At 30.4% G+C, this 26,416-nt stretch overlaps 1 protein-coding gene across 6 annotated transcripts; it reads right to left on the bottom strand.

The window, feature by feature from the left end:
• Positions 1-26: 26 nt before the first annotated feature.
• Positions 27-25,557, bottom strand: LOC106058115 (nucleolin-like). Of its 6 annotated transcripts, none has more exons than XM_056026298.1 (23): positions 25,382-25,557; positions 20,438-20,529; positions 19,084-19,152; positions 17,259-17,304; positions 16,905-17,021; positions 16,429-16,451; positions 16,256-16,327; positions 15,922-15,963; positions 15,368-15,435; positions 13,915-13,939; positions 13,311-13,436; positions 13,003-13,051; positions 12,820-12,910; positions 12,070-12,120; positions 8,743-8,833; positions 7,892-7,996; positions 7,704-7,794; positions 7,476-7,596; positions 7,256-7,345; positions 6,987-7,089; positions 5,519-5,634; positions 2,496-2,608; positions 27-2,289 (listed from the first exon to the last, which is right to left on the bottom strand). In XM_056026298.1, the coding sequence occupies exons 1-23, from the start codon at positions 25,437-25,439 to the stop codon at positions 2,183-2,185; spliced, it is 1,866 nt and encodes a 621-aa protein (XP_055882273.1). In that variant the 5' UTR covers positions 25,440-25,557; the 3' UTR covers positions 27-2,182. The 6 variants fall into 6 exon arrangements, with proteins under 6 accessions (XP_055882273.1, XP_055882275.1, XP_055882282.1 ...); XM_056026300.1 differs by having other exon boundaries at positions 7,476-7,581; XM_056026320.1 differs by lacking the exon at positions 27-2,289 and adding an exon at positions 4,791-4,843 and having other exon boundaries at positions 2,469-2,608.
• Positions 25,558-26,416: the final 859 nt, after the last annotated feature.

The raw sequence follows: 26,416 nt of genomic DNA, 5'->3' as shown, positions 1-26,416 counted from the left end.
TACAATAAAAAACAAACACAAAAAAAGCCAATCTAAACATGTATTTAGAATACAACTTTTCATATCATCATATTTTCAATGCAAAATATATTCAAATGGGATTTGGGTGGAAGGAAAAGGAATTACATGTACAGTACCATTTATGAGACACTGCTTCAAGTGTTTGTTAACACAAGGAATTGAATTTCAAAAAATGAAATTAAAAAAATTATAATGTTTGTTCAACAGCCATATAAGTTGTAAATTGTAATGCCTGTGAGTATATTCATTTTTTTACAACACCCTCAAAATACAGTTTTGTAGCAATTTAAAAAAAAACAAGTTTCAATGCTTTAATACTTAAAACCTATACAAGATATACAAATCACAATAATAGGCCTACGTGTATTTTTTTGGGATATGAGCATAATGTTTCTTTCATAAAAATTGCTAAATATTTATATTTTAATAACACTAAATGTAATTTGACAGACGTATAAATAAATGATATACCCTGAATACAATCTCAGTGTAAATAAACAGCTAATATAGAATTTAATATTTTTATTTAAAACTTAAAAACCTATTTCATTAGAATTGATAGAATTTATTAACTTCGAAATGTGAAATTAATACATAACAATATGTATGTATATTCATAAATACACAGCTTAAGATTTGAGAGATTCCCAAAGCAGATCTTTAGAACAAAATTGGAAGACAAAAACTGATGAAGAAAAAAAAATTAAAAAGTAAATTTTAAGCTGAAAAATAAAATATCATAGTAAAAAATGAGAAAGTTAAAAAAAGTAATAGTTAAGGAAATATTGTTCTTGTATAACAATTGAACCATTAATCCTGAAATTCTTTGGCATTGTTAATAAACTCTAGAAATAAGTGCAGTTTAAATGTAAGGAACAGAATGAAATGTTTTCTCTTCTACTATTCAACTAAATTTCCATAGGTTTTTTCTTACTGCACTGCATGCAACTAATTCAGCAAGTCACAGCCACAAGTGATGGTTCATGATGAAGATTAATATTAGTTCACTAGCTGCCTTATTAATAGAAGACCTCCCAAGATGATCAGAAACGGCCATGATTATTCTGAAACCTCCTCAGCTTGAAACCATCTATGTATTACGCTAGAGTGTGTGTGTCAGGCTGAAAATGAATTTTAACATCAAGTATTTGTAAGTTTACAAAAATTGGACGTTTGTTATTTGGACAAACTGACAAAATTTTTTGGGGGAAAGTCCAAACCACTAACAAGGCACATGTAAGACGAATGTTTTACCAGTGTATTAACCTTCTTATTATTAAAACTTACTCTCTTAAGATGTTCTACTAATTATTAAATATATCAAAGACTATAGAAAATAAATACAAACCACCCAAATATTCTAACTGTAATGTTTTAGAAACTAATATTTTTAACATTCAATGAACCTTTTAAAATAGCTTTACAACAATCTTGACTTCTCAAAGTTTTTATTAAAAACAATAGTGATATTATTTAAATGTTTGAATAACTTAGCAGCAGAATGATACAGCAGAATGTATGAATGCTTAATTAATAACAATATCTGTCAAGCAGAAATACACAAGTGTGTATGTGTGTATCTTTAATAGCTATTCTGACATAAAAATAGATGTGTTATTGTAATTGCACTTTATAATTATGACAGAAAAAAAAAAGGTTTTTCAATTCATCAGTATAATCTCATGTGGCAGCACAATCTGAGACTGTAACACAAACAATATTGATGGTATACAAAATTGCACAATAAATAGTGGAAATAAATGAACTTCAAAGATAGATCATTTAGAATTTGACAATGTCCTACAAAATATTTTGTAGCTAAAAAAAAACTGTAAGTTATTCATAAATTGTATGTATTAAGTATAAAACAAAAATATTTAGGAAACAGACATTTTTAAAAATTGAAAAGAAAAAAAAATCCTAATCCAATAAGAAAAAAAAATGTATTAAACTAAATGAAATGCATTTAAGAAATTAAATCTTACTATTACCAAAAGAAAAGAAAATTGTCAAAAAGTCTATGAAAGAAAGGCATTTGCAAGGTCAATGTTGTTATGGAAAATAAATATTTGTATTTATATGAAAAGCTAGTGAATTTAGGCTAATGCTAATGACATATTTTTAAAGATATCAAAGACAGAGTGCAATAAACACACATTTCTTAAGGTGAACCATTCAACTGTAAAAACCTGTTCACTTGAATATCTAACAGACTTGTACATTTAGGGCTATTTTGTGCATATGTACAGAGCTTGCATGCACAATCTTCTGTGAAAATAAATGCATTATCTGTAACAATTACTTTAAAGTTGTTTTTTTTTTTATACAAATTTGTACAATTTAAAAAATAATTTCTAAATTGCTCTGTGAATTTTTTTTTTTTTTTTTTGTGTATACATTTTTAAAATCTCTATTATATTTTTAATAAATATCTGAAGATTATTTTTGCCAAGGTTTTCTATCAATTCCTTTACTTTGAGGATAATGTTGCCATTTACAATCACTCCCAAATGTACAGCCTGTTGTCCTCCAAAAATAGCATTCATCACCATTGACTGGACCACTTTGCTTTGGGGTATTTCGAACACTGATGAAAAAACAGATAAACCATCACATTTTATTTATTCATGCTGAACTTATTTTATTGAGACACACAGTAATTAATCTAACCAAAACTACTTTTTTTTCTAAACATTAGAGATATCATAGAAACTATTATGCAATTACTGTAAGATCTATCAAAGACATTGTATTGAAGGTATACAAAATATAGAATTGCCACTGAAAATAATTTTGCTTCAATTATTTATTTTCTTTTTTTTTTTTGTATTGATTTTACTTTTTTGTCAGCCTTTCTCAAGAACTATCACACTACATAATACAAGGTCACTAACTACACATTGAATGGAATAGACATTGTCTTGTAATTTCTCCAAATTAAATTAAATAACATTGAAAGGCTACTTTCAAAAGCTAAATTCTTTATCTGAGAATTTCTACTTGTGACGAAAATATGCTAAGTGAACTGTTTGTCTAAGGATAGTCACAGTCTAATCATGCAGACACAAAGAAAATACAAGTACACATATTTGTTAAGGTAATTAATATGGGTAAAACAAAGTGTCAGAATCACACAAGAATGGTTGGAAACACACTCTCCACTAAACCCATGACCCTGCTTACCTCATAACAAAACATGGAATCTACAAATCAGAGTTTGTGGATAAGTAACTTAAGTTTCCTACTTCTGGTGTAAACCAGTATTTTCACTTATGGATAGATGTTTGGGAATCATGGAATTGTATGGGTACTTGCCAAAAAGGTGTCTGTCATTGTGTTAACTTTATATCACCATCCCCATAGTTTTGAAGAGAAATAGTTGATATTTATAGATGATTTTTGATTGATACTTGATGATTTAAAATTTAAGGTGAATGGTAGCTGCTTTACAAAACAGCATGAGATAAAAGCTAATTGATAAAATTAGCTTTGCATGTATTAATGTGTTTTTACTCTAGTTTTAAATGCAAATAAAATACATTATAAATTTCAAGTGTAATCAATAAAGGGGCCTTTTTGAAAAAAAAAAAAAAAAATCTGCTAAAACATTTTCTATCTTTAGAAAAAAAATGTGACCGTAAGAATGAAAGAAGTAGGGGAAATAGCTTACTAAAAATAGTTTTAATTTATCAAATGATGAATAGGATATAGTTTTAAAACAGCAACTTAATTAATAATAATACATGAGCAGGATCTAGCCCCATCACCAAATGTTTCTAACTCAGGCACATTGTGTTCATTGATGTGTTATGTATTTCTGAACATTTTTAAAAAAAAATAGATATAATAAGTGAATCTGTTAAATATTTCTTTAGCTATGCGGGATATATTTAGCTAAACTATTAGCTAAATAAGTAGAGATAGACCGATAATGCCAATATTAGCTGTGAATGTCTTAATTGCAAATACTATTTATTATAATACGCCATGGTCTCAAACATATAAGCCTCATAAAAATACTTCATTACCAAATGAGGGATATTGTTTATAACAAGCTCACTTTAGGGGAAGAAGATTAAAATAATACTTTTTATAAAAAAAGGAAGCTATAAATTACAATCACACAGCTAAGCATTAAATGGTACTGTATGTAATTGTAAATAAAAAAAAAAGGTTCTTGTTTATTTTTAATTGAGTAATGAAGGGTAGAGTGTAATGCAATATTGTAAAACAAAATTCTTGGGGGTAAAAAAGCTTATTATGGTTATTGAATTTTTTTTTTATATTAAAAAATTAAAAAAAAAATTGAAATAATTTTATTGAAAGTCAAAAACATTGTTTATTAAAAAATGTATGATAAAAAATCACTTCTAGACATAAAATGGTCTACATATTTGTACTAAGAAAAAAAAATCTTAAAAATTAAAAAAAAAAAAATTATTATTGTACTAATGGCTAAAATATTAAATTAGTATATTTTAAATGTTGTTACCTTTTAGTATACTATACAAAAAAATTTTCACAAAAAAATCCACAAAGTGAGAATCATTTACCATTATCACCAACATCGGTCTATCTCTTGCTAAATAAAAAATTAAAAATCACTTGAATTGATTACTCAAAAGAATGTATCTATGGTTAACATCCCCCCTTCCAAAAAAAACAACATATAGCTATCTTAAAAACAAAACCTGTTAATTGGTGCCTTCTGAATGTGATCACAATTAATAATCAAAGACAACACCTAGGAGATGTTAAAAGTATTTTACCTGACCGCCAGTTACTGTGCGGTCACTAGGAAACCATTTTCCTGTGGGTGCGCCTTTGATAGATGGTAAAAAATGGTATCTTTTAAACTTTATCCTTTAGTTTAATACATAATTACCAAACAATATTTAAAACATATAAAAAAAACAACAACAAAAAAAAAAAAAAAAGCAAGCTAGGTTATTAAATGTCAAAATATAATGAGACATGCAAAACAAGTGCTCTACATGTATAAAAGTTAAATGTCACATTGGAATGATCAGGTTAAGAGGTCATTGTCTCCCCCCCTCCCCTCCAAATAAAAGGTTAATGTTAGATGTCAGAAACCTCAAAGATGGTGATAGATGCAATCTACAAGTAGTTGATAATATGCTGAGCTAACATGTCTACCAAAGGATATGTGATACAGCATGCACACAGTTCCTATTTAAGTGCTAGGAAAAAGCTGCTGATTTAACTTATAAACAAGAGTAATGCCATAGTATATATTAGAACCTTGCAAAGGTAATCACTTTTAATTTTTAGATTTTCCATTCTTAATCTGATGTTAATAAAACCTACATAAATCAAAGTTAATGACATCATACCACATTTGTCCCTTTTGGTGGAGCTCTAAAACCATTTTAGTAGTCGAAATGAACAAATAGTTGATCTGGAATTCAAAACTCTCTTTGTTTTAAATTGTAGAAATTAAAAATACAATTTTTTAAATGCCAATGAATAATCTTACCCTTGCTTAGTTGGCGCAATAGGAACATTTTTTCGTATTGTTAGGTTGCCAGTGCTATTAGTCAAAGGATTATCTGGGAATTTGATAAGCAATTTTTGGCCATCTACTTCAGTTCCCTGTCGATAAAAAAAAAAAAAAGGAAATAAAGACACTTTCTGATAAATACAAAAAGTCAACCTTCTGTTAGTATTTCTGACTTCACCAAAAAAGAAACTAGTTTTACTCTGACCAAAGAGTGTGTTCAGCTGTGTTACTAAAATCTTATAGTGTCAGAAAGTAAACTAACATCAAGAGTCAGTAATACCAGCACACTTCTACATCAAAGAATCTTTACTATTATTTAGAACTTTATAGCAAAGTTGAAATTTAACAAATGTAAATGCTATACAGTGTATAGACCATCCTTAATAAAGTGTTGTATTTTGACATTAAGAAACAATGCAAGATACATTGAAATTAGTCTCAAATGTAATGACAAAATATAGTGATAATATAAATTATACCTTAGAAAAAATAACAAGGCATCCTGAACTAGACTGATTTATTTCTTTTATTTTGTTTACTTTTCACCCTTTGGTGTCCTCCGTCAGCCTCTTTGCTTCATTTCATGCCCCTCTAACAAACCCTTTCTCTTGTCATAAAAAAAAGCCCCAAAAATGTCAATAACATAGCACAGCTTTATCTGACTGTAATATGATTAAATGAATAACTGTTGGCTCTGCAAAGTTGTCACTTCCAGAAGCAGTAATGGATACAAGTACTCTACTACTTATTCAATGCTTCGTAATGGCATGCATCTCAAATAGCCTCTGACAACCAGTCCAATTACTGGCCTTCAAGTGTGGCTCAGATATTGGGTCCAGTGGCAATGTTTTCACTGGCGGAGAAGCGGCAAAGGCGAGTAATTGGCTCGTTAGCCTTGGCTGGCTACTCACCTAGCAAAAGGAAAAATTTGAATTCAAAAGTCTGCTGCCTTTCAGCTATGCCCAAACATGGGAAAGGCTTTCAGAGTCAACTTTGAAGAAAAATCAGGAGTTGGAAACCCTTAAGCAGTTTGCACCACACAGTGCTATACCTTGGCAGAACCTGCAATGCTGCTGACACCAAACTGTATCGGCACTTGCCATTCCTTAGGATAGATCAGCTGTGTGGAGAGAGGGAACTGCTGTGTGGGCAACATCGATCCCACCATAGCTAATACACATGCTCATTTCTTTGAGATGATTCATAGTCGCTATGTGACTGAAGGTGGCCATAGAATAACAAAAACTTATTCATTAAAGCTGTTCAATATATCAACAACAAAATTCCACCAGTGAAAAAAAAAAGGAAGTCATCTGATTTTTAAACTAAATTTTCACACAATCAGCTTTTAATTACCTACAAACTGTAGTATGTGCAGAGGATTGTGACATAATTATCTTTTGTGTGTGTGTATTTAAATACTGAAATACAGAGCTATAATTACCTGTAACTGATGCATTGCTCTACCAGCAGCTTCTTTTGTTTTAAAATTAACAAAAGCACAAAATTTTTCAGGTAAAGGTCTAACACTGGTAACAGGACCAAACCTGAAATGGAATTAGGAACACTGACAATCTAAACACATGTTAAAGGGAGAAACAAAACAAACAAAAAAAGGGAAGCAAATTGTATTCACTTGGTGATGGATAGAAAGCTAAAATTGGTACAAAGTTTATAGAATCTTAAACTAAATCTATATTTCAATGAACTTACTTAGAAAAAAGTTGATTTAATCGTTTTTCTGTTACTGTTGGTAATACATTGCCTACCCATAATGCTGTCAGACCTTCAGGATTTGTTGGACTGGAAATATGTTGTGTAATAAATTAAAATAACATAATATTCATACTCTCTTTTATAACTTAATGTTTTCTATTAAATTTTTTCTGATTCATGCTTTCTTAATGAATAAGAATATATAAAAACAACATACTCCATTTTTACATCAGAAGGGTTTGCTGTTGCTGGTGGTATTGGTGCTGGTCTATGTACATTAAAGCCTTCATCTTCATCGTCTGATATAAATAAAGTGTTATCACCTGAAATGTTATTACCTATAATAAAAAAAAGAATAAAACTAGTACACTTAACATCAATGACTTATAATTAATTATAAACATCACTAAAAAGAAATACAGGTAACATAATGTGCTAAATTTACCAACTCCAGCTAGTAATGAGTCTAAGGCTGCTTGGACTGAACCATATTTTTTTATAGCTGCTTCAGACTTATGTTTAGAAAAACCCATATCCTGCAATACAAATTTTAAAAATAAAAAGTGTTGTTTTTTTTACAAAATGAATTGGCAAAACTAAATTTAATTTTGTATTTTTAAAGGAAACAGTTACCATTAATTGGTGTGTCCGAACACGTAATAATTCAGCAACAGCATCTTCACAGCTTTTGTCTAACTTTAATACTTGCATAAAAGCTTTTTCTGCATCACCAAACATCTGTCAATAATATACATAATAAAATAAATATGTTTTAATGAACTCAGAAAACTAGTTAGTTCAAGTAATATTCCAGAGAAATTACTTTAAAAAAAAAATGAACATACAGAAATTCCATAATACAAACAATCATAAAGAATATAATTACTGAAAAAGTTATAATTTAAGATTCCTTTAAAATACAGTAAATCTAAAATGCATTTGAGAAAAATATTTTCAATTAATTCTCTTAAAAAAAAATATACATTTCTTTATTTTAGTGAAAATAATAAATAGTTTTAAAAAATGTAGTTTAAAAAAAAAAGCTAAAGAGCACTAAAAAGTAGAAAATAAAATAGAACAAGTCAAAAGTGTTGGTGGTGAATTTTACTTTAATTCATACTAAACACATGAAACACTATTGCTGCTAAAACAACACAAGTCAGAAAGAAGGTTTGTGACACAAACATTGAACTTATGTGCGTCACACTAAGGCCTTACCATTCGCGAAGAGAATTCACACAGCTGTGTGACTTATTTCCCCTTAGCTTAGTACAGTTTCTATATAAAGCAAAATTAATTATAACGAACTAATTCTTTGATTTTTTTTTATTGAATCATGTGCTGTTATCGAGCATGAGGCTGTATGCAAAAATTTGATAAGAATTGGATGAGTAAAGTGGTCAAAAAATCAATTGTAAAAATCAAAACATACAAAAAAACATACCAAATGACTAAACATAAAAAATTAACTCATAAAAACTTACCTTAAGACCAGCTAATGCCCGTCCTTTTCTAAAATGACCTTTGGGCCAATCTTTATCTAATTTAATTGCTTTTTCTGCATCCCTAAGAGCTCTAGAAAATAAAAATTTAAAAAACCTAATATTAAAAAAGAAATGTAATAAAACATAACCAAAAAAAAACAACTCCTTTTAAAAAAATTATAAATATTTTTTCTGTTTGCATTACTCCTTTGTAATAAGATTTTGTTCTTATAAGATTTTTTCATTAAGAATTTAAAAAAAAAAAGACAATATTACAAAGGAAGTTTGCACACAAAATCATAGGCAGTCAATGATCTTTTTAGGTACTGGAATTATTTCAGAGTCTTCCAAATGGAAGGTATTTTGAGCATTTGCCAGGACTATACCACAAAAGATATAAGACAGTTGTTCCGCACATAGCTTTACAAGTTTTCCACTTCATTTGTCGGGTCCCAAGGCTTTGGAAATGTTTAATTGTTTAAATATTTTAGTCAATTCTTGTACAGTTCTTGAGCTTGGTTTAGATTACTGTTTTCAAATGATCCCAATAAATCACGGTGGTCTTTCTCAAAGTTGTGGCAGTCAAATCAGCTGTAGAAATCATTCAATTCATTGACAAATTTGTTATTGTCAGCGACACACATTGGTTCGCACTTAGGTATGTAGCTGGTAATATGTTTCAAGCCACTCCAACAAGATTTAGAGTTATTTTTCTTGAAAAAGCTTTCAATTTTTTCCTTGAATCTCTCTTTTCCTTCAAATAATTTCTTTTTAAGGGCTTTTTTGGCTGAGATGAATTTAGAAGAATGCTCTTGAACATTCTTTTCTTGTATAGAATCGCTTCTTTTATTTCTTTGGTCATCCAGGATCTATTATTACTGAATGTTTTAATTTTCTTCTTTGGTACAATCATGTTTTCACAGAACTGGATGTACGAATTAACGGTTGTGGTAAGTCCATCTATGTCAGGGCATGTCCCAATCTGTTTGTTCCAGACAACTTTGTAGCTGTAAAACAGCGTTGTCAGACCATGACTGGATGGACTGTACTTCGGGTTTTGTTGTTTTTAAAACCGGTTTGTACGTGGGTGTAAGATGGATCATTGTGTGGCCCGACTCTCCGAGGGGAAATAACGATCGAGATGTGTAGGCCATTTTTATGTTGCTATAACACATGTCCAAGGTTTTATCGTGCCTTGTGGGACAATTAACATATTGACTATATGTTGGCAAGTGTTGAGCTAACGAAAGATGATTGAAATCTCCCATAACTAGTCGGACAGCATCAGGATTTTTTGTCTCAACATCATGTACAATGCCTAGTATATGTTCTGTTGCTTTCTCTGTGTTGGCTGTGGGTGGTATATACACAAGTAGGACATAGATTTGTGTAAACTCTCTGGGCAGGTAGTATGGCCTGAGATTGATACACAGTAGTTCAATATCGGTCGTACACACTTTAGTTTTGATTGAAATATTGTTGACACAGCAGTACTGTTTATTTAAATAAATGGCCAGTCCTCCTCCTCTTGTTTTGCCACTATCTTTTGTTCTGTCTGATCTGTACAAAAGAAACGCATCCAAGTCTACTGATGTGTCGGGAATAATTTCATTTAGCCATGTTTCAGTGAGACATATTAGGGAGCTTTCACAGAATTGGTAGAAATATCTGCAGCAACAATCAAGTGCGTCCATTTTGTTATTTAGTGATCTAACATTGCCCAAGACAATAGGAGACAGATAGTCCCTTTGTACTTTTTTCCTGCTTTTGACTCGAACTCCTCCTCTACGGCCTTGTTTGTTTCGTTTTGTCTGTGTGTTGATGGGCTCATAGCGGTTTGTTATGTATCGGCCATTTGTTTCCAGATGGCGGGTGTTTACATAGATTCATTGATGATCATATTATTCAAGCTATCCACTGAAACACTGGTTTTTAACATGCACACTAGTAAAATAGTCCACAAAACTAGAAACACTTTCATGCCCTGAAACACAATAGGAAAGGAAACAAATGCTGATTATGTCATAAAGTAATCAGGTTGCCTGAATGACCTGAATTTGAAATTGTGGCTCACACCTATATTGTTTTTTCCAATTTAGAGCTGCGACATATAATGTGGACTAATTCAGCTTATACCACCATTTCAGTCAAGTACAATTCTTTCCCTTGTTTGAGATACCAAACAAAATAATTAATTAACAATAGTTAATTGGTTAATTTTTTAAAAATTGATTCTTGCATTGTCAGGTAAAAGAAATAATTAAGCAAAATTACAGCTTAATCTGTGATTGGGTGTAGGAGAAATAGCGTGTACAAACTATTGACCAGACAGACAGACAGTTAATGCTTTGTAAGTAAAACAACATAAGTATTATTTCCCCTTTCCAGTAAATGATAAAAACCAGTTTATTCTTTTAAATCATTGCTTCAGATAAAAAAGTTTTGTTAAGCCAAAGTAGTACGAATTAAATGAAACAATTCAACATCTCTATCTCTTTATATACTATCTCAAGAGTTCTGTGTCTCAGAGATATTTCTAGATGGTGCACTGTGCCATCAAAGAAAATTTGCTCCCCCAATTCTATCTGTACTAGTCATTTCTAGAGTACATCAATACATTACATCAAGCATATTTCTTTCCCTTCAAAGCAATGCTAGAAAATACTAGTGAATGACATCATACTAAATGAGAACTTTTTTTTTTACTGCAATCAAGGCTCAAGGCTAGGTCTCCTTGCACATGCTATCACTGCCCTGAAAGCATACTTATTTTTTAAATCACAAATGTCACTTTCAGAAGACCTTAAGTAAAAGCTTAATTGCACATTTAGATTTGAGAAAAGACCATGTTAATCAGCTCTTTTCATCTTGCTTTAAAACGTTTTTTTGTGCATGAGCATATGCATGCGTAAACATAATTCCCAAAACTAAAGTGTATGCTATCAAAAGTCTATAAGTACCAATTTCAAGCATTAAAAAAGACGATGAGATGAAATTGCGAAAAGCACTTTTAATTTTAGAGAACTAAATGTGACAGATGGACAGACAGATCAAAAACAAAAGTTGCTTTTCTCTATGAAGGTTCCTAAAACATAAGTTATTTTAAATGAACCAAATGACCAAAACAGAACTTTTACAAATTCTGCCAAGCATTTTATATTTTTGACTAAAGCTTTTGCCAAATTTTTCTTAAATGTTTTTTTTTTCTTTTAAGCAATAATAAAAACATCATAAGGGCATAAACTATTAATGTGGGCTCCAGAAAAAATAACTTGTGATATAGTCAAATAAAAAAATACACTGTGTAAATGAATGGCAATTACTTACTTGTCATATTGTTCTATTCTATCAAAGCAATAAGATCGATTACCAAAAAATCTGGAAAAAAAAAAAAGAAAGGTATACGATAGTGCCTATTAAAAAAAAAAACCTTTTCATTTATTGTTTATCAAAAATGCACAAACAAAAAATGAATGATGATTACTATTTGAATATCCGGTATCAAAAGATTCTGAAAAGCAAAATGGGGCTTATTGAGAGTATAAGCAAGTGTGAATATGTTGTGCAGTACATACATTGACTGACAAGAAGAAAAAGTAGTGTGTAAGATTTTTATGTTTTTATAAGTTTTGGACATTCCTTCAAAAATGAAGATTGTTACATCTTAGCTGCAAAACTCCTGCAGGATGGCAAGGAAATTGGAAGTGGGCAGGGTTCTAACCCTAAACCATTGTAATTACAGCCTGAATCACATACCATATGTCCAGATAGCCATCCTGATTGAAAAGAATAGGACATAAATTAAGAATGAGTTAGAAGCCTAAGAAATGATCAAGTATATAGGAACTACATGTAATTCCATGAATAGCAATAGGCAGATAAAATTATTTGTGTATAGGCTGAAAGTGTTTTGAACAAAATCTTCATAAACTGCAAAAATATAAGAAACTTAGGGAACATGCAAAACTAGCCAACTGTTTCATTTGAAAGTACTAGTGATTAAAAATGTACTTAATAATGTACTACATAAATGAATTACGGATAAAATGTGACATTCCACTGCAATGTAATAATTACCTGAAATCTGTAGAATCTAAATTAATAGCCTCTGTGAATAATTGTATTGCAGCAGTATACTCATCAACCTGAGCCATCTCATTACCTCTAACTGTTTTGAAAAAAAATAAAAGGAATGAATAATTTTGTTTTTTTAAAACACAAGTTCATGACAATTGTTCTTTTTTTTCTGTATATACTCACTAGCTAACTGTCGACTTCGTAAAACTTTAGGATCTACAAATTCTTCAACCTTAAAATAGAATTTTTACAAATTTAAGGCATTCATTGAATTTATATATACTTTCAATTTTACTTTTAAATAATAATACAATTTTGTTGTAAACAAGTATCTTACAGTTATCAATATAAAAATACTAATGTAAGATACTAAATCATTCATACTTGAAACAGATCTTAATAGCTCCAGATGTTTTTAATCTATAATTATTTGAATCATAAACACAGAATATAAAACAGAAAATGCTGATCCAATTTATAAGATAACTAACTTCTTCATCACTTTTCTTTTCTTGAGTCTTTTCTTTTTTACCAGGTTGTGGTGGGTCTACATTTAGGCTGTTCTTTTTCTTTTTACTAACAACTTTTGTGAAAAATGCTGAGTTGGGATCAAATAACTTGAAGAAAACAGAAAAAGACATGCTACCAAATCTAAATACTGTAACAAATAATAATGACAGTAATGATAAAAGTTAATACATTAAGCATAATATTCAGATACAGCTTGACAATTGTATTGCATTCTAAAATCTGGATTTTTTCCAATAAAATTATACAGAACAAAAGTGATAATACATAGGCCAAAAAAGGCATGGCTATGTTAGATGTTTGTTTTAATGCTTTCTTCATTAATACTAATCTTGTATTGCTCAAACCATTACTCTTGAAAAAAACATTTGCTTGTAAATATCTAGAAACTATACAAACAATTAATGTTCAACAAGCTGCCACCACATTCCAAGCCATGGATTATCTAAATTAGTGTTTTTTCCCTTCTCTCCCTTGATATAAACATAGGCTGGTTGGAGAAGGAAGCTTACTGAATGAAGAATGTACAAACTTGGAAACATTTTATTGAAAAATAAGGATACTTACTGGTTCATCTTCAGAAGATGAATCTCTGGTGAGGAATAAATATAGTAACATGTTTAATACTGGGTGGGCATCAAAGTCCTACTAAATCATTATAAAATAATAAATTGATATTTTGTTAATGAAAATAAAGACTACACAGCTAAAACTTCTAATTAACTTATTTAAAGGTACTTATTTTGCCTTCTACCATGTGTGAAGATGCACTTTTAAATAACTTATGTTAGTTCTTTTACAAAGTTTATATCAACTCACTCTGTCTGTCTGTATGCTAAAAAGTTTGTAGAAATTATTTTGTAAAAGTTTGTACACATTTTTTCTCCCACACCCAAGCTGAAATTTAGCACAATTATTTCTTTTACCTGACAACACAAGAATCAATAAAAAAAAATTAACCAATTAATAAATTAAATATTGGTAATTAATTTGACTTTATGATAACCCTTTAGGATGATTAAACCCTAAATGACTTTATGGTATTGAGAGCTGGGCAACTTACATGCATCAAGAGCATAGATTAAATGGCTTCCACCTATGCTGCTGCCTGCAATGTATAATGTGCATCTTCTGGAGGGATCATGTCTCCAACTAGAGCATTTTGAAACTGGTCAATATGCACAGCATCTATGCTCCTCTGACACAAGAAGACTATGCTGGATCGGACATGTCACCCACATGCCAGATGAGCTTGAGGAGGGAGTCAGACCTAAGGACCACCCAAGAATGACCTACAGAGATGTCTGCAAGCGAGACATGAGAACCACAGGCATCAATGAAAGTATGTGGGAGGAAATAGCCCAAGACCAGAAAGCATGAAGATGAAGCATGATACAAACTTCACCAAGAGCAAAAGAAACAAAGCTGCATTAGTCACGAGAAAGAAAAAGAATGCTGCCCTGTCAGCTAGCCCTGGACAGATGCATATACATGCACGAACTGTTGCAAACTCGGCTGCTCCAGAATTGGCTTGATCAGTCACTCCAGATTCTGTCCTGTCTCAAGACGGAACAAAAACAAGTGACTCATCTAGGCGCATTCATTGTCTTCCGAGACAGAAGGAGCCATATATTGGTAATTAATTATTTTGTTTGGTATCTTGATCAAGGGAAAGAAATCATACTTGACAGATGTGGTGGTATAAGTTGAATTGGTCCCCTTGAGGACTCACGCCCTGAGTGAACATTTTTTTATGCATTTAAAAAAAGGATCATGTAAAATACCCCCTTCTTCCCTCCCCCTATCAAAACTAGACAAGACAAGTGATAGGATCATAGCGAATTGAGAAAGCTAAAAGCTTAACAAAAATGATAGGTAAAAATATTTCTAACCACAAAGATTTATTATGTCTAAGTCATGATAGATACAAATTAATTGATACAATTACACTTAATACAAGCTTCATTTTTTAAAACAAATCATTCTGAATATTAAAAGATAACTTATTGCAACAAATTACCGAGGGATTGTAGATTTTTCTTGACTTAATACTCCTTTTTTATCTGTTTTAGTTTTGTTGGACCCATTCTGTAAAAGTGGATAATAATACAGATAAAGTATTCCAACAGAACTGAATGTGTCCACAGAGGCTTTAAATATTAATAATAATTTATTTATTAAAAAAAAATACACAAAACAATATCTTGATGACCTATGGAATGATAAAAGATCCAGTAAGATTCTTAAAGATTCAATTACCTATAAAATAAAGAAAAACAATATTGGCTATAATGTTAGTTTTGCTACTTTTTAATCTATAACTTTTAGTTAGTTTCTTTAAAAATATGAATGAATAAAAAAAAAAAAGGTGTATATGGTTCCTTAATAACAACCTATTTTTATATTATTTCAAATAATTGAATAAAAGTAAATTAATTAAAACTGAAAACTTAAGATACAATCCCATTTCAATTTTCTTTTTACTTATAATGAATAGGTTTTGTCAACTTCCATATCAATTAATATCATCACATATTTTTTTTTAAATTAAAAAAAAAAAAAAAAGTCACTTACAGTTTTTAGTTCTTTTTCTAAACGTTTTCTTTCCCTTTGTCTCTGTTAAAACAACAAATTTTGATTATACTGCCAACTTACACAAAAAAAAAATGTTAATAAGTTAATAAGGTATGAATATTTAAGTATATTTTTATCACTACCTGTGTTGAAAAATATTTTTGCTGTTCATAAACTATAATAGGTTAAGATGCTAAAACATGCAAGACTTCATAAGGCAGTTATAACTGCATGTGTAAGATGAATATGAGACATATTGTCAGTGTAAAAAAAAAATAATTTTTCAATCTAAAATAGGAAACAGTTTCAGTGAAAAAAAGGTATCAATAATTACCTTTTTCTTAGCACGCCTTTTTTCTGCTTTTCGTCTTTCTCTTTCTTCTTCTGTTAAATCTTTATAACCATTCTAAAAACAAAAATGGTGCAATTAAAAAATGATACATTTAAAAGATTATATGAAAGCATTATAAAAATAGTTTACTTGAATAACATCACTCAGCAACTTACTTCTGAATCTTTTCTAGATATATCTGAAAATAAAGAATATTAATTGGGTAAAAATAAAAGATAAATACAATTACTGTAGTATTAAATACATTTTGAGTATAATCATAAATCTTAAAAAAAAAATTGTATGAAAAAGTTTGATAGCTGTAATTCACAGTAAAACTACAAATCCTTAACAATTTATAATCCAAGTTATTTTTTAACTCAAGGAAAACATTAATTTTACAAATTAAGAAAATGAAGCCTAAATTGTTGCTCAAACATTGTATTGCTTGAACAAATAATAATAACTGATCTAAAATATATTATGTTAAGTGTAATTAATTTTATTATTTCAGGTATCCTTAATTCTGTCATACCATTTCTATTCACACGTTTCTTTGATTCATAAAAAATGTTATACAGAATGAGCTTATTCAAACTTGTCTTTAGATATGTTTTTAAGATCAAATGTATTAAGTTTACATAACAGATACCTTTTTTATTAAATAAATTATTTTGGGGTTCATCATCTGAGTCATCACTATCGTCATCATCATCATCATCACTATTATCACTAGAATCTGAATAATTATATTTTGTACCATTTGTAGCTGAAAGAAAAGTACCAAAAATAATTTACAACCAACATTTCAGAACATGCTTTTAATAGTGTAATTTGTTATAGTTACCGGTATACATTTTTACCAAGATGGATCACATTTTTTGTTGTAATCAATAGGCTCTATTTGCACTAATGATAAGTACATTATAAAAACACTGACAAAAGTACAAAAAAAATTATTTTCATATTTAAATGGTTATTAACTACTGCAAGTAAAGATTCTTACCAGCTCTATTAAAAACTACTTGTTGAAATACAGATAAACAATCAGTCTGAAAATGAGAAATGAATATTCAGAAAATGAGGTTGAAAGTCTTTAATTTTAATATGCATTCTTATTGATGAATTTTTTTTAAAAATTTTATTATTATTATCATTATCTTTTGACTAAACTGCTCCAATCTTCACAAATGATAACAACAACAATTGTAATCATCAATATTTTCTGAAAAAGTAAAATGTACAAGGAGATAGATCTATTATAAATATTAAGTTACAGTTCATTTTTATTCCTTTATTCAAATGGTTCCCAAAACTTCATGGAACCCTATTTTTTTTAAAGATAAATACTGACTTTTGAAAAATATATTTTTAAACCTAGCACTTGTCATTCACTATTATGGCAATGTGACTTTTCTAGGATTATGGTAGTTTTCCATGTGAATAAAAAGTATGATGCAAAAGTAAGAATTGGAACTTAAAAATGTTTTTCTTTCTTAGATTTTCAGCTTATTTACAAGTTATTGTACTAGCAAATAAAATGTGGTTTCCAGTCACTTCATGCCGATCATTTCATCCTCTAATTATTTCATCCTCTAATCTTTCAATCCAACGAAATATAATGGCAAAAATGATTAAGTCAGATATTTCATATATTTATTTTTATTTATTAATAGCTTTAATGTTAAAACAGGGATTAAAACAAATATTATATAGGTGATATGAATCGGCTCCAGAGGATGGATAAAGTAAGCATTTATTAGAATATTTAAAGTGTTATCTCAAGATTTAAAATGACGCACCCATATTCAAGATAGAGCGATTGACAAATAAAGATAAAGTGAAAGATGGCGGTCAGGAGATAAGTCATCAGTGGCATAATAATAAAAAGATTTCCACTACTTCCTCCACACTTTGGCCTTTGGTGATAATTTATCAAGGACATTATCATATTATTTTAATTGTTCTTTATCTTTCCAAAGATTTTCACAATTTTGGCCACACCTTGGCCTTTGATCATTATGTCATGCGGTACGCGTATGATAATACTGATATCCCCTATATCAAATAGAAGCAATATAACTAAGTACACACCCAGAATTACAATACTTCTTTACACATATCATTAAATTTCCCAACAAGAATGAAGAGGGGAGGGGGGAACACTATTAACACTTTAAACATGTCAAATATATCATACTTATATAATAGATGAAGCGAGTTCTTAAAGTCAAAGCCTTATCAGCAAAATTACATAATGACAAAGAAAAAATATTTAAATGACAGGGGATGAGATGACCGGTCACCTAAAATTTATGTTGACTTCTTGTGAAATGGTAGTTTCATTAAATATATTTTATTTCCTCTGTAATCCTACATCAGTATTTCAAGATAGATATAATTATCTACAGAGGGACTACAGAAGGACTAATAAAACTACATACTTTGATACAGTTAGACAGATTGGAAACCTCTCATTTTTATTATCTAGATACCTGTCATTTGAATAACATCTATCATACATAATACAAGTTTATTTCACCTATGAGACTGAAGTCTTTATTGATTTCTAATATATTGTAGTAATATAATATTTTCAACTTTGACTAATAAGTGCTGATCATCAATAAGTTACATCAATGATTAAAAAAACTTAAGTTTGCAATTTTAAATTAATGTGTTGTTGTTTTTTTTACAAAGCTTTGGACATGTTACTGATTTTATTGCTTGTTTGATTTAGAGGGTAGCCAGCACATGGCATGGCAAACAAAAATAGTTACTAATCCACTCAAATTGGGGACATAAACAAATAAGAGTGTAATAAAACTTACCATTTTTATATCTTGTGAACATTCAGAAGATGTAAGTTTTTTAAAGGCTAGTGTTACTTGTTGAAATTTCTGTAGGAACATATCACATTTTTAAAAAACTCATTAAAATACATTTACAAAGCTATTGCTAACTCCAAACTTTACATTTTCAAATACCATTCAAAATCCTGTTATAAATAGATTATCTTAAAAATATATTTATTTAACATTTTAGAATCTAGTTTTGCTAAGTAAATATTCAAGTTGTATAATATATTTTAGACTAGAAAAGCAACTTTTTAATAAAACTGTGAAACAGGTAGGAAATAATTCACAAGCTTTCCTTTGACAAAGAAAAACTTTGAAGAATTATATTTTGAGAGTACTACAGATGGATGCCTGGTCATATGGTATGCGCTCTGGACTGTCATCACTGTTATCCTGCAGGAGGTTTGGGATAGAAAAAATCTTTATTTTTGAATCAACAAAACTTGTAAAACAAAGTAATTGAAACCTAAACCTGATAGAAATGTTTGTTTTGAACAAATTAAATATGAATTTCAAAAGTTTCAGAAAATAAATTTCAATCTTTGAGTGATTTTCATTGAGTATTATTCCTTACAGACTACAAGGATTTTCCTTCCCATTCTCCACTATACACTTGTGTCACTACAAATGATCTGCTGACTAGCTAAGTATTAAGTCTTCATTCTTCTTTGATGGATGAAGTCATTTCTTCTTTCTACCCTTCATCTTTTGGATTTAATTTCTTTACAAAGGTATGTAGGTTTAAGAGAACATATTCTTTCATGACAGAGTGGATAAAAAGCAAGAAACTTTTTTTTTAATTATAATGTTTTCTTTATTTAAATTAGCTTTTGTGTAATAGGCCTTTAATGCTTTAGCATTCACAGTCCAATCTCTCTTGAAAACATGTGGGGGATTTCTTCTGCTACCATAAGGCACTCAAATGAAGTCAAATTTGAAATTAAAATTCTTGGTCTACATGGAGATTGAAAACCACTCAACCACACATCCTTTATTAACACTGAAATATAAAACACATTGAACACAGTAACTTATCAGTTCCAAAGAGAATTTTTCTAGAGGCACAAGCTGCCAGGTATATTTTGACAATTACTAACTTCTTGTTGCTAATATAGATGATAGATGTTAATGCCCAGAACCTACCAGCAAGGCCATTTATTACGTCTGCTAAATGAAGGTCTCTAATTATTAGATCACTGATGCACACAGTTCCTTCAAAGTTTAAGATAATGCTTAGAAGGCTTCAAGATCAAGTAGTAGAAGGCAGATATGTCTAGCCTGTGACCTAGTTAGTAAAAACTTCAAATTGAAATACAATGCTGCTTACCTGTACTGATTCTGTGGAGTATTTGTGCTTTTCAGGGTGCCAGTGTATAGCAAGCTGTTTGTACTTGGTAGTAACTGTATTTAAATCTGCACCTAACATTATAATTATAATATTTTTATATTTCATGTACTTCATCAATACATGTTGTTTCTTTGTTTCAACAGAAATGAGATTAGATTAAAAGTTTACACTAAGGTTTAATTAATAAGTCAAAGATAAAAACAAAATACACAGCCATGTAATCTTAAAGCCATTAAAAACAGATTAACACTGTAATAATTAAGACATATACCAACTGAAAAAATAGTAATTTATCATTTGATTAAACACAGGAATTATAAAAAACATTAAACATTAGACAAATATAATATATTGGTTAAATGCAATATAAGTGGAATAGATTAATTATGGTAGAAAAGGATAATACTATGACTATATATATTTCTAACTAGCTTCACAATGGCTGGTATAAAGGTGCCTAATAAAAATTTACATCTCTATGAATAATATGATATATATAGTAAGCAAACTAAATCTAGATTATAAGTTAAAGGGAAGAGAATTTTAGAACTAGATCTAGATTTCTGGATGAATGATGTAGGTCTAGATTATTTTAGATCTAGATATTGTTATAACCCTGCCTTATACACATTACTGTCATTAGTGCAGAAGGTATGCACTAAGTTGTGCACTTCTGGGAATGGGACTAAGAGGAATGTTGACATAAGAGAGAAACACCAGAGTTCAGCTCAAGTCTAGGGGATAGAGAAGAAGCTATGCTAAAAGCTGACTGTTATGATCTGTGTTTGTGATGTCCTGTTAATAAAGACCTGCCCCCCTATTGAGTTGCCTCCCTTATTACTTATTACAATTTAATATATATATATATTACAATACAACACTAATAAAATCATAAGATATCATTCAATATGATTCATAGATTATCTAGACACTAGTGACTTTTTTTTCTAGTCTTTAGTAAATTATGGACAGTAATAGACTATACTTTAACTATATAGTCTACACTCTATAACTATAGACTATAGTCACATTATAGTGCCTCATGCATCTCTAACTAAATATACTTAGTGACAATTAGACTAACTCTTGATTTAAATAGTCTAAGTCTAGAATCTATATTTTTGTTTGGGACTACTGAACTCTATATCTAAATTATTCTAGCTCTAGAATATAGATTATGCTATCATTCAATCTAGTCTGTAGAGTAACTTAGAGTCTAGATTTAAGTTTAAGATTAAAGGCTCATAGGCACCATCATTAGCATTATGTTTACATTCATAAGTATCCAAATGTAGCAGAGATATTTCCTTTCTTTTAACCCATTCACATTACAATTGGTTTAACACCTAAGGCAAATAACAAAATTATGTAAGAAAATGTTACAAAAAAATAACAAAGAAATTTATGTTTCCTAGCCTTGAGTTATATCCCTTTGATCTATGCATTTTCAACATTAAACAGTGTTTGTTAATTTTATTGAGGAAATAGGAATATTAGGGAACACTATCTATTTTTACACACACACGCACGCATGTGTGCACACATATACGCACACACACTGAATTGAATAATTTATCTACTTAAAGTTAAATCTAACTATTTCTAGACTGTAAATCTAATAAAATAAACTTATAAAGTCTAAACTAAAGTCTAATACTCTACTATAGACTATACTACTATAGTGTCTATAGATAATAAACTATAAAATAAGATATACTACTACTAGACTAGTAGTAGTACTACTAGCTACTAGTAGTACTACTAGAGTAGATCTAATAGACTAGATCTAGAATTCTAGATCTAATAGTACTAATACTAATACTTAATTATATAATACTAATAGTAATACTACTAGTAATAGTAATAAGTAAATACTCAGATATATTATCTTGATTATTACTAGTAACTAGATTTTACTAGATACTAATACTAGTAATAGTAATAGACAACAATAGAATAGACCTAGTAATACTAATACTAGATTACTATAGTGATAATAGTAAATAGTGTCTATAGTGACATAGTCCCTATAGTGACTATAGTTATAGTAGTATACTATATTCTATATACTTATAATATAATATAGAGTAACTTACATCTATCGAACACCTTCGTTTTAAGGTACTTATCGAACAGCCCATTCTATTTTAAAAAATTCTCCTTTATTTCGATGATTATGACGAAACTAGTCCATTCCTATTGTGCATCGTCCATTTCTTTATAGTTAAGTTATATTTAGTTTCATTTTCACCCGAGGATCATTTTTTTACTTATATTCAAAGTGCATTGGTAATATTGGTATAAAAATTTCACTTTTTTGGACCTCTTGGGAAGAGTGAAGTGAGTCTTGGGTTAAGAGTATTTTTTAATGCCAATGATGCTTCAGCTCAACAAAACCTATATAATACGCTTCTAATTAGGCTGAGAAATATTTGCAACTATTTTTTTTTGAAAGTGTCCTTTGCTACCTAAACATGAAAATTGAGGTTTAAAAAGGGGGTGTTTGATAATAGCTGTTTTTATATAAGCAATCTCACCTTGGTAAGATATTGAACACCATTTTAATGTTAAAAATAAACATCAAAGGGTTATAACCCAAAGAAGACAAAATATTTAAATTATATATTTTTTAATTGTTATTTTATTAAATAATGTAATGCAAAGTACATATATAAATTACCCATGTGTTACTATTTGTATCAGCTTTTTGTGGTTTACCGTAAATGTGCTATATTTTTCTAAGTAAATAGATTTACATCGATATGCACTAATTGTACCCATTTTAAAAGCTTGATTTTATGACACATATAGTTTGATGCTATTATCATCGTAGTGATACTACAGGAACAATGAATATAGAATATAACACAGGAACAATGAATTTAGAATATATCCAGTTGTGTTTTTTTTTTTCAGATCCCCCATTCTATTAACTTCTGAATTATGTGTTATAAACAAATACCTAGCGCATGTGCTTGATGTGAAGAGATATTAATAAAACGAAAGGGCTAAGGGGGAGGTATAGAATGTAGATATGGTATTTTGAAATAAAAATGTCTTTGGTAGGTAAAAAAAAAAAGGGGGGGAGAGAAACCGTCAAGACACTGTATCAAGAGATCATCAATAATTGATCGACCATTAAAATGTGACGTCAGCCTCAAATACATAGTTGTGCTTCTCATCTAGACGTGTGGCGCAGGGTCTATAAAATTATATATATATATATATATATTACCATAAAGTATGATAAAGCTCATAATGCGCTACAAAGACACTCCTTTGAAACATCACAAATACTCAAAATAATAACAATAACACATTTAACCACACTCTTATTCTGCCTACACCCCCTTACCCGCGCTTTCTTCTTACGCAATTCCACTCTCCAACATTCACACTTTTTCAGTGCAAAGTAACAACGTAAATTTCAAGACTCAATCCAAACGCAGCCACCAGACTAACACACAAAAAAAAAAGGTCAGTGATAGCCCAACACACAGGTGTAAACCAGGCCACCAACACAGCCCCAAAACATTGTTCAAGTTGTAGTAAGAACAATGTTGAGGGGAAAGGGGGAGGAGCCATCATTTGAGTACCTACGGTCAAGCCACTAATTAGGTCAAACACTAGGCGTGATAGATATATAGATATGTTGTTTGTGTGTGTGTGACAAATACTAAGCGTGCTCTAAAATACAGTGTTGTTTTTTTTGGTCAACCAGGTGGTTTAGGGAGGGCGGATCTATCTACATCTATAGGTAACACAGCTCGCAAGCTACCATAATTTTTCAGCACCCCCCCCCCTTCCCCGCCCAGATCAAAAAATATCTAGCACTGACTTTTGGGATGTTACATACACTGAGCGTACTAGAACGGCGGCTAGTTACGTAGGGCCGCGTACCGTATGTTTTGTTTTTAGGTCAACCAAGTCGGTTCAAGTAAACTGTTGTGTCCTGCAATGACTTGGGGAGGGCGGGATTATCTATTGGCTACCAAAGCTTATTAGGCTCTCCCTCAAATAAATAATATCTGGATTTAAATTATTAATGGCCTTATGTCTCAAAATAGCTTAGACCTAAATAAGTACTACGGTAATGCGTTACTGGGCTTAGCACCGTCAGTTTCTAAGCCTAAGCAGAGCTGATCTGTGATAGATTCCTTCGATGTGGACCATGTGAAAAGGACTAAAATCTGTCTGTCTTGACATGGCGTAAAAAGAAAATGATATAAATAAAAAAAAATAGATTATAACACTTTTGAAACACCATACTTTTCACAAAATTTTAAGATTACAACACTTTTAAAACACCATACTTCTCGTGTGTTCGATAAGTTCTTAATATGTTCGATAAGATAAGATAAAGGTAAAACAGTGTTCGATAATTTAAGCTTTTGAAATCATCGACCTGACTCACTTTAACATCAAATATAAGTTTAACTTTAAGTAGTAATAGAATAAAACATGTCTACTTTTTAAGAAAAATGGATGAGGAGTTCATAGATACAATCAGTTTTTTTCTAGGTCTAATTTTTACGGAGATACACAAATTCAAACATAAAAAATGACGGCGAATGAGCTTAACTTGTTCGATAAACGTAAGTTACTCTATATACTTTAGATCTAATCACTATTATGGCGTCTATGGAAACTATAGATTTAGACAGATTTAGTAAATTTAGTATCATTTAGTATGATGATATTATTATTATGATTATCTAAAAATTAGAATCTAATGTCTATGACATCTTTATAATAATTGTATAGTAGATCCAGATCTGCTGTCAGAATTGTGTAAACAAACAATTTAGAGTTTATTAAGCAACGGATCAAACACACAACTGTTTCACAACAACAGACAAACGGGATATCATTTTTTCATGACTGTCACTATGACATGTCCCTATATGGATAATGTTAACCTACTTGAGGGCAAGCCCAAAATGTCATAAGCATTCTGGTTAGTAAAAACCATTGTAATCATTCGTACTACACAGTTTTAAATAGATCTATGGTGTATCCGAGAAGCATTTAATCTAGATTCTATAACAAACTGTTAGCATAGTCTCCTTCGTTTAGGAAGCCGCCATGTTTATGCAATGAAAAACATAGACTAAAAACTCTCAGTCTCGTGAGTTTTTAACGAGACATTCTTGCGTTTACTCACTGGACACCGCTTACGTCGTTTGGTGCAATGACGTTAGAAGTCCACTCATCTCGGTCAGACGCCATCCGCATTAGCATTAAAAAGTTCCAGGACGGTACAATACAGCAATGCTTCTGCTGTCCAACCAGCTTTCTCAAAATAACCATGAAGAATAAGCGTTTAAAGAAATCGTTTCTCAGCAGTTAGTATTTTCGAAATGACCATTCTCAACTGGGGCTAATAATATTAAGCGAATCGTAAAGACAGTATAAGCCTAACGTCTAGCGGCTCTAGCCTATATGTCCATTATTTTCCTTAAGGAATAGACTAATTGTGGGTAGAGCGCGCAAAAGGCAGTGGCCATAGTGGGATAAGTAGGCTAATAAGGCCTAGTTGTGAGGGTCATAATTTTTTATGTCAACAATCACTAGTCCGTTGCGTGAATTGCTAAAGAAAGATGCATTGTGGCAGTGGAATGCAGAGCAAGAAAATGCTTTCCAACTAATAAAGACAACACTTATTGAAGCTCCAGTTCTGCAACTGTTTAACCCTGAAAAACCAGTTACTATTCAGTGAGACGCTTCTTCTAAAGGGTTAGGAGCGTGTTTAATGCAAGAAGACAAACAAGTTGCGTATAGGCCTACGTCAAGATCATTGACAGAAACAGAGTGCAGATATGCACAAATAGAAAAGGAAATGTTAGCTATAGTGTTTGCAGCTGAACATTTTCACCACTATATTTTTGGACGAACCGTAACGTGACTGTACAATCAGATCACAAACCTTTGCAAACTATTGTGACGAAGCCTTTACAC

The sequence above is a fragment of the Biomphalaria glabrata genome, chromosome 1, assembly GCF_947242115.1.
Source record: "Biomphalaria glabrata chromosome 1, xgBioGlab47.1, whole genome shotgun sequence".
NCBI classification, from domain to species: Eukaryota; Metazoa; Mollusca; class Gastropoda; family Planorbidae; genus Biomphalaria; species Biomphalaria glabrata.
The sequence above is the reverse complement of the archived record's forward strand: the minus strand, read 5'-3'. Positions and strand labels throughout refer to the sequence as shown.

Bases quoted from the DNA above. Each gene is read 5' to 3' on its own strand.
- LOC106058115 (XM_056026298.1), bottom strand. From the start codon at position 25,439: ATGATTACAATGGTTTTTACTAACCAGAATGCTTATGACATTTTGGGC. The intron at 12,911-13,002 runs GTGAGTATATAC...TTTTCAAAACAG, and splicing joins ACGAAGTCGACAGTTAGCTA to TTAGAGGTAATGAGATGGCT. The intron at 12,121-12,819 runs GTAATTATTACA...TTTTTTTTCCAG, and splicing joins TTAGATTCTACAGATTTCAG to ATTTTTTGGTAATCGATCTT.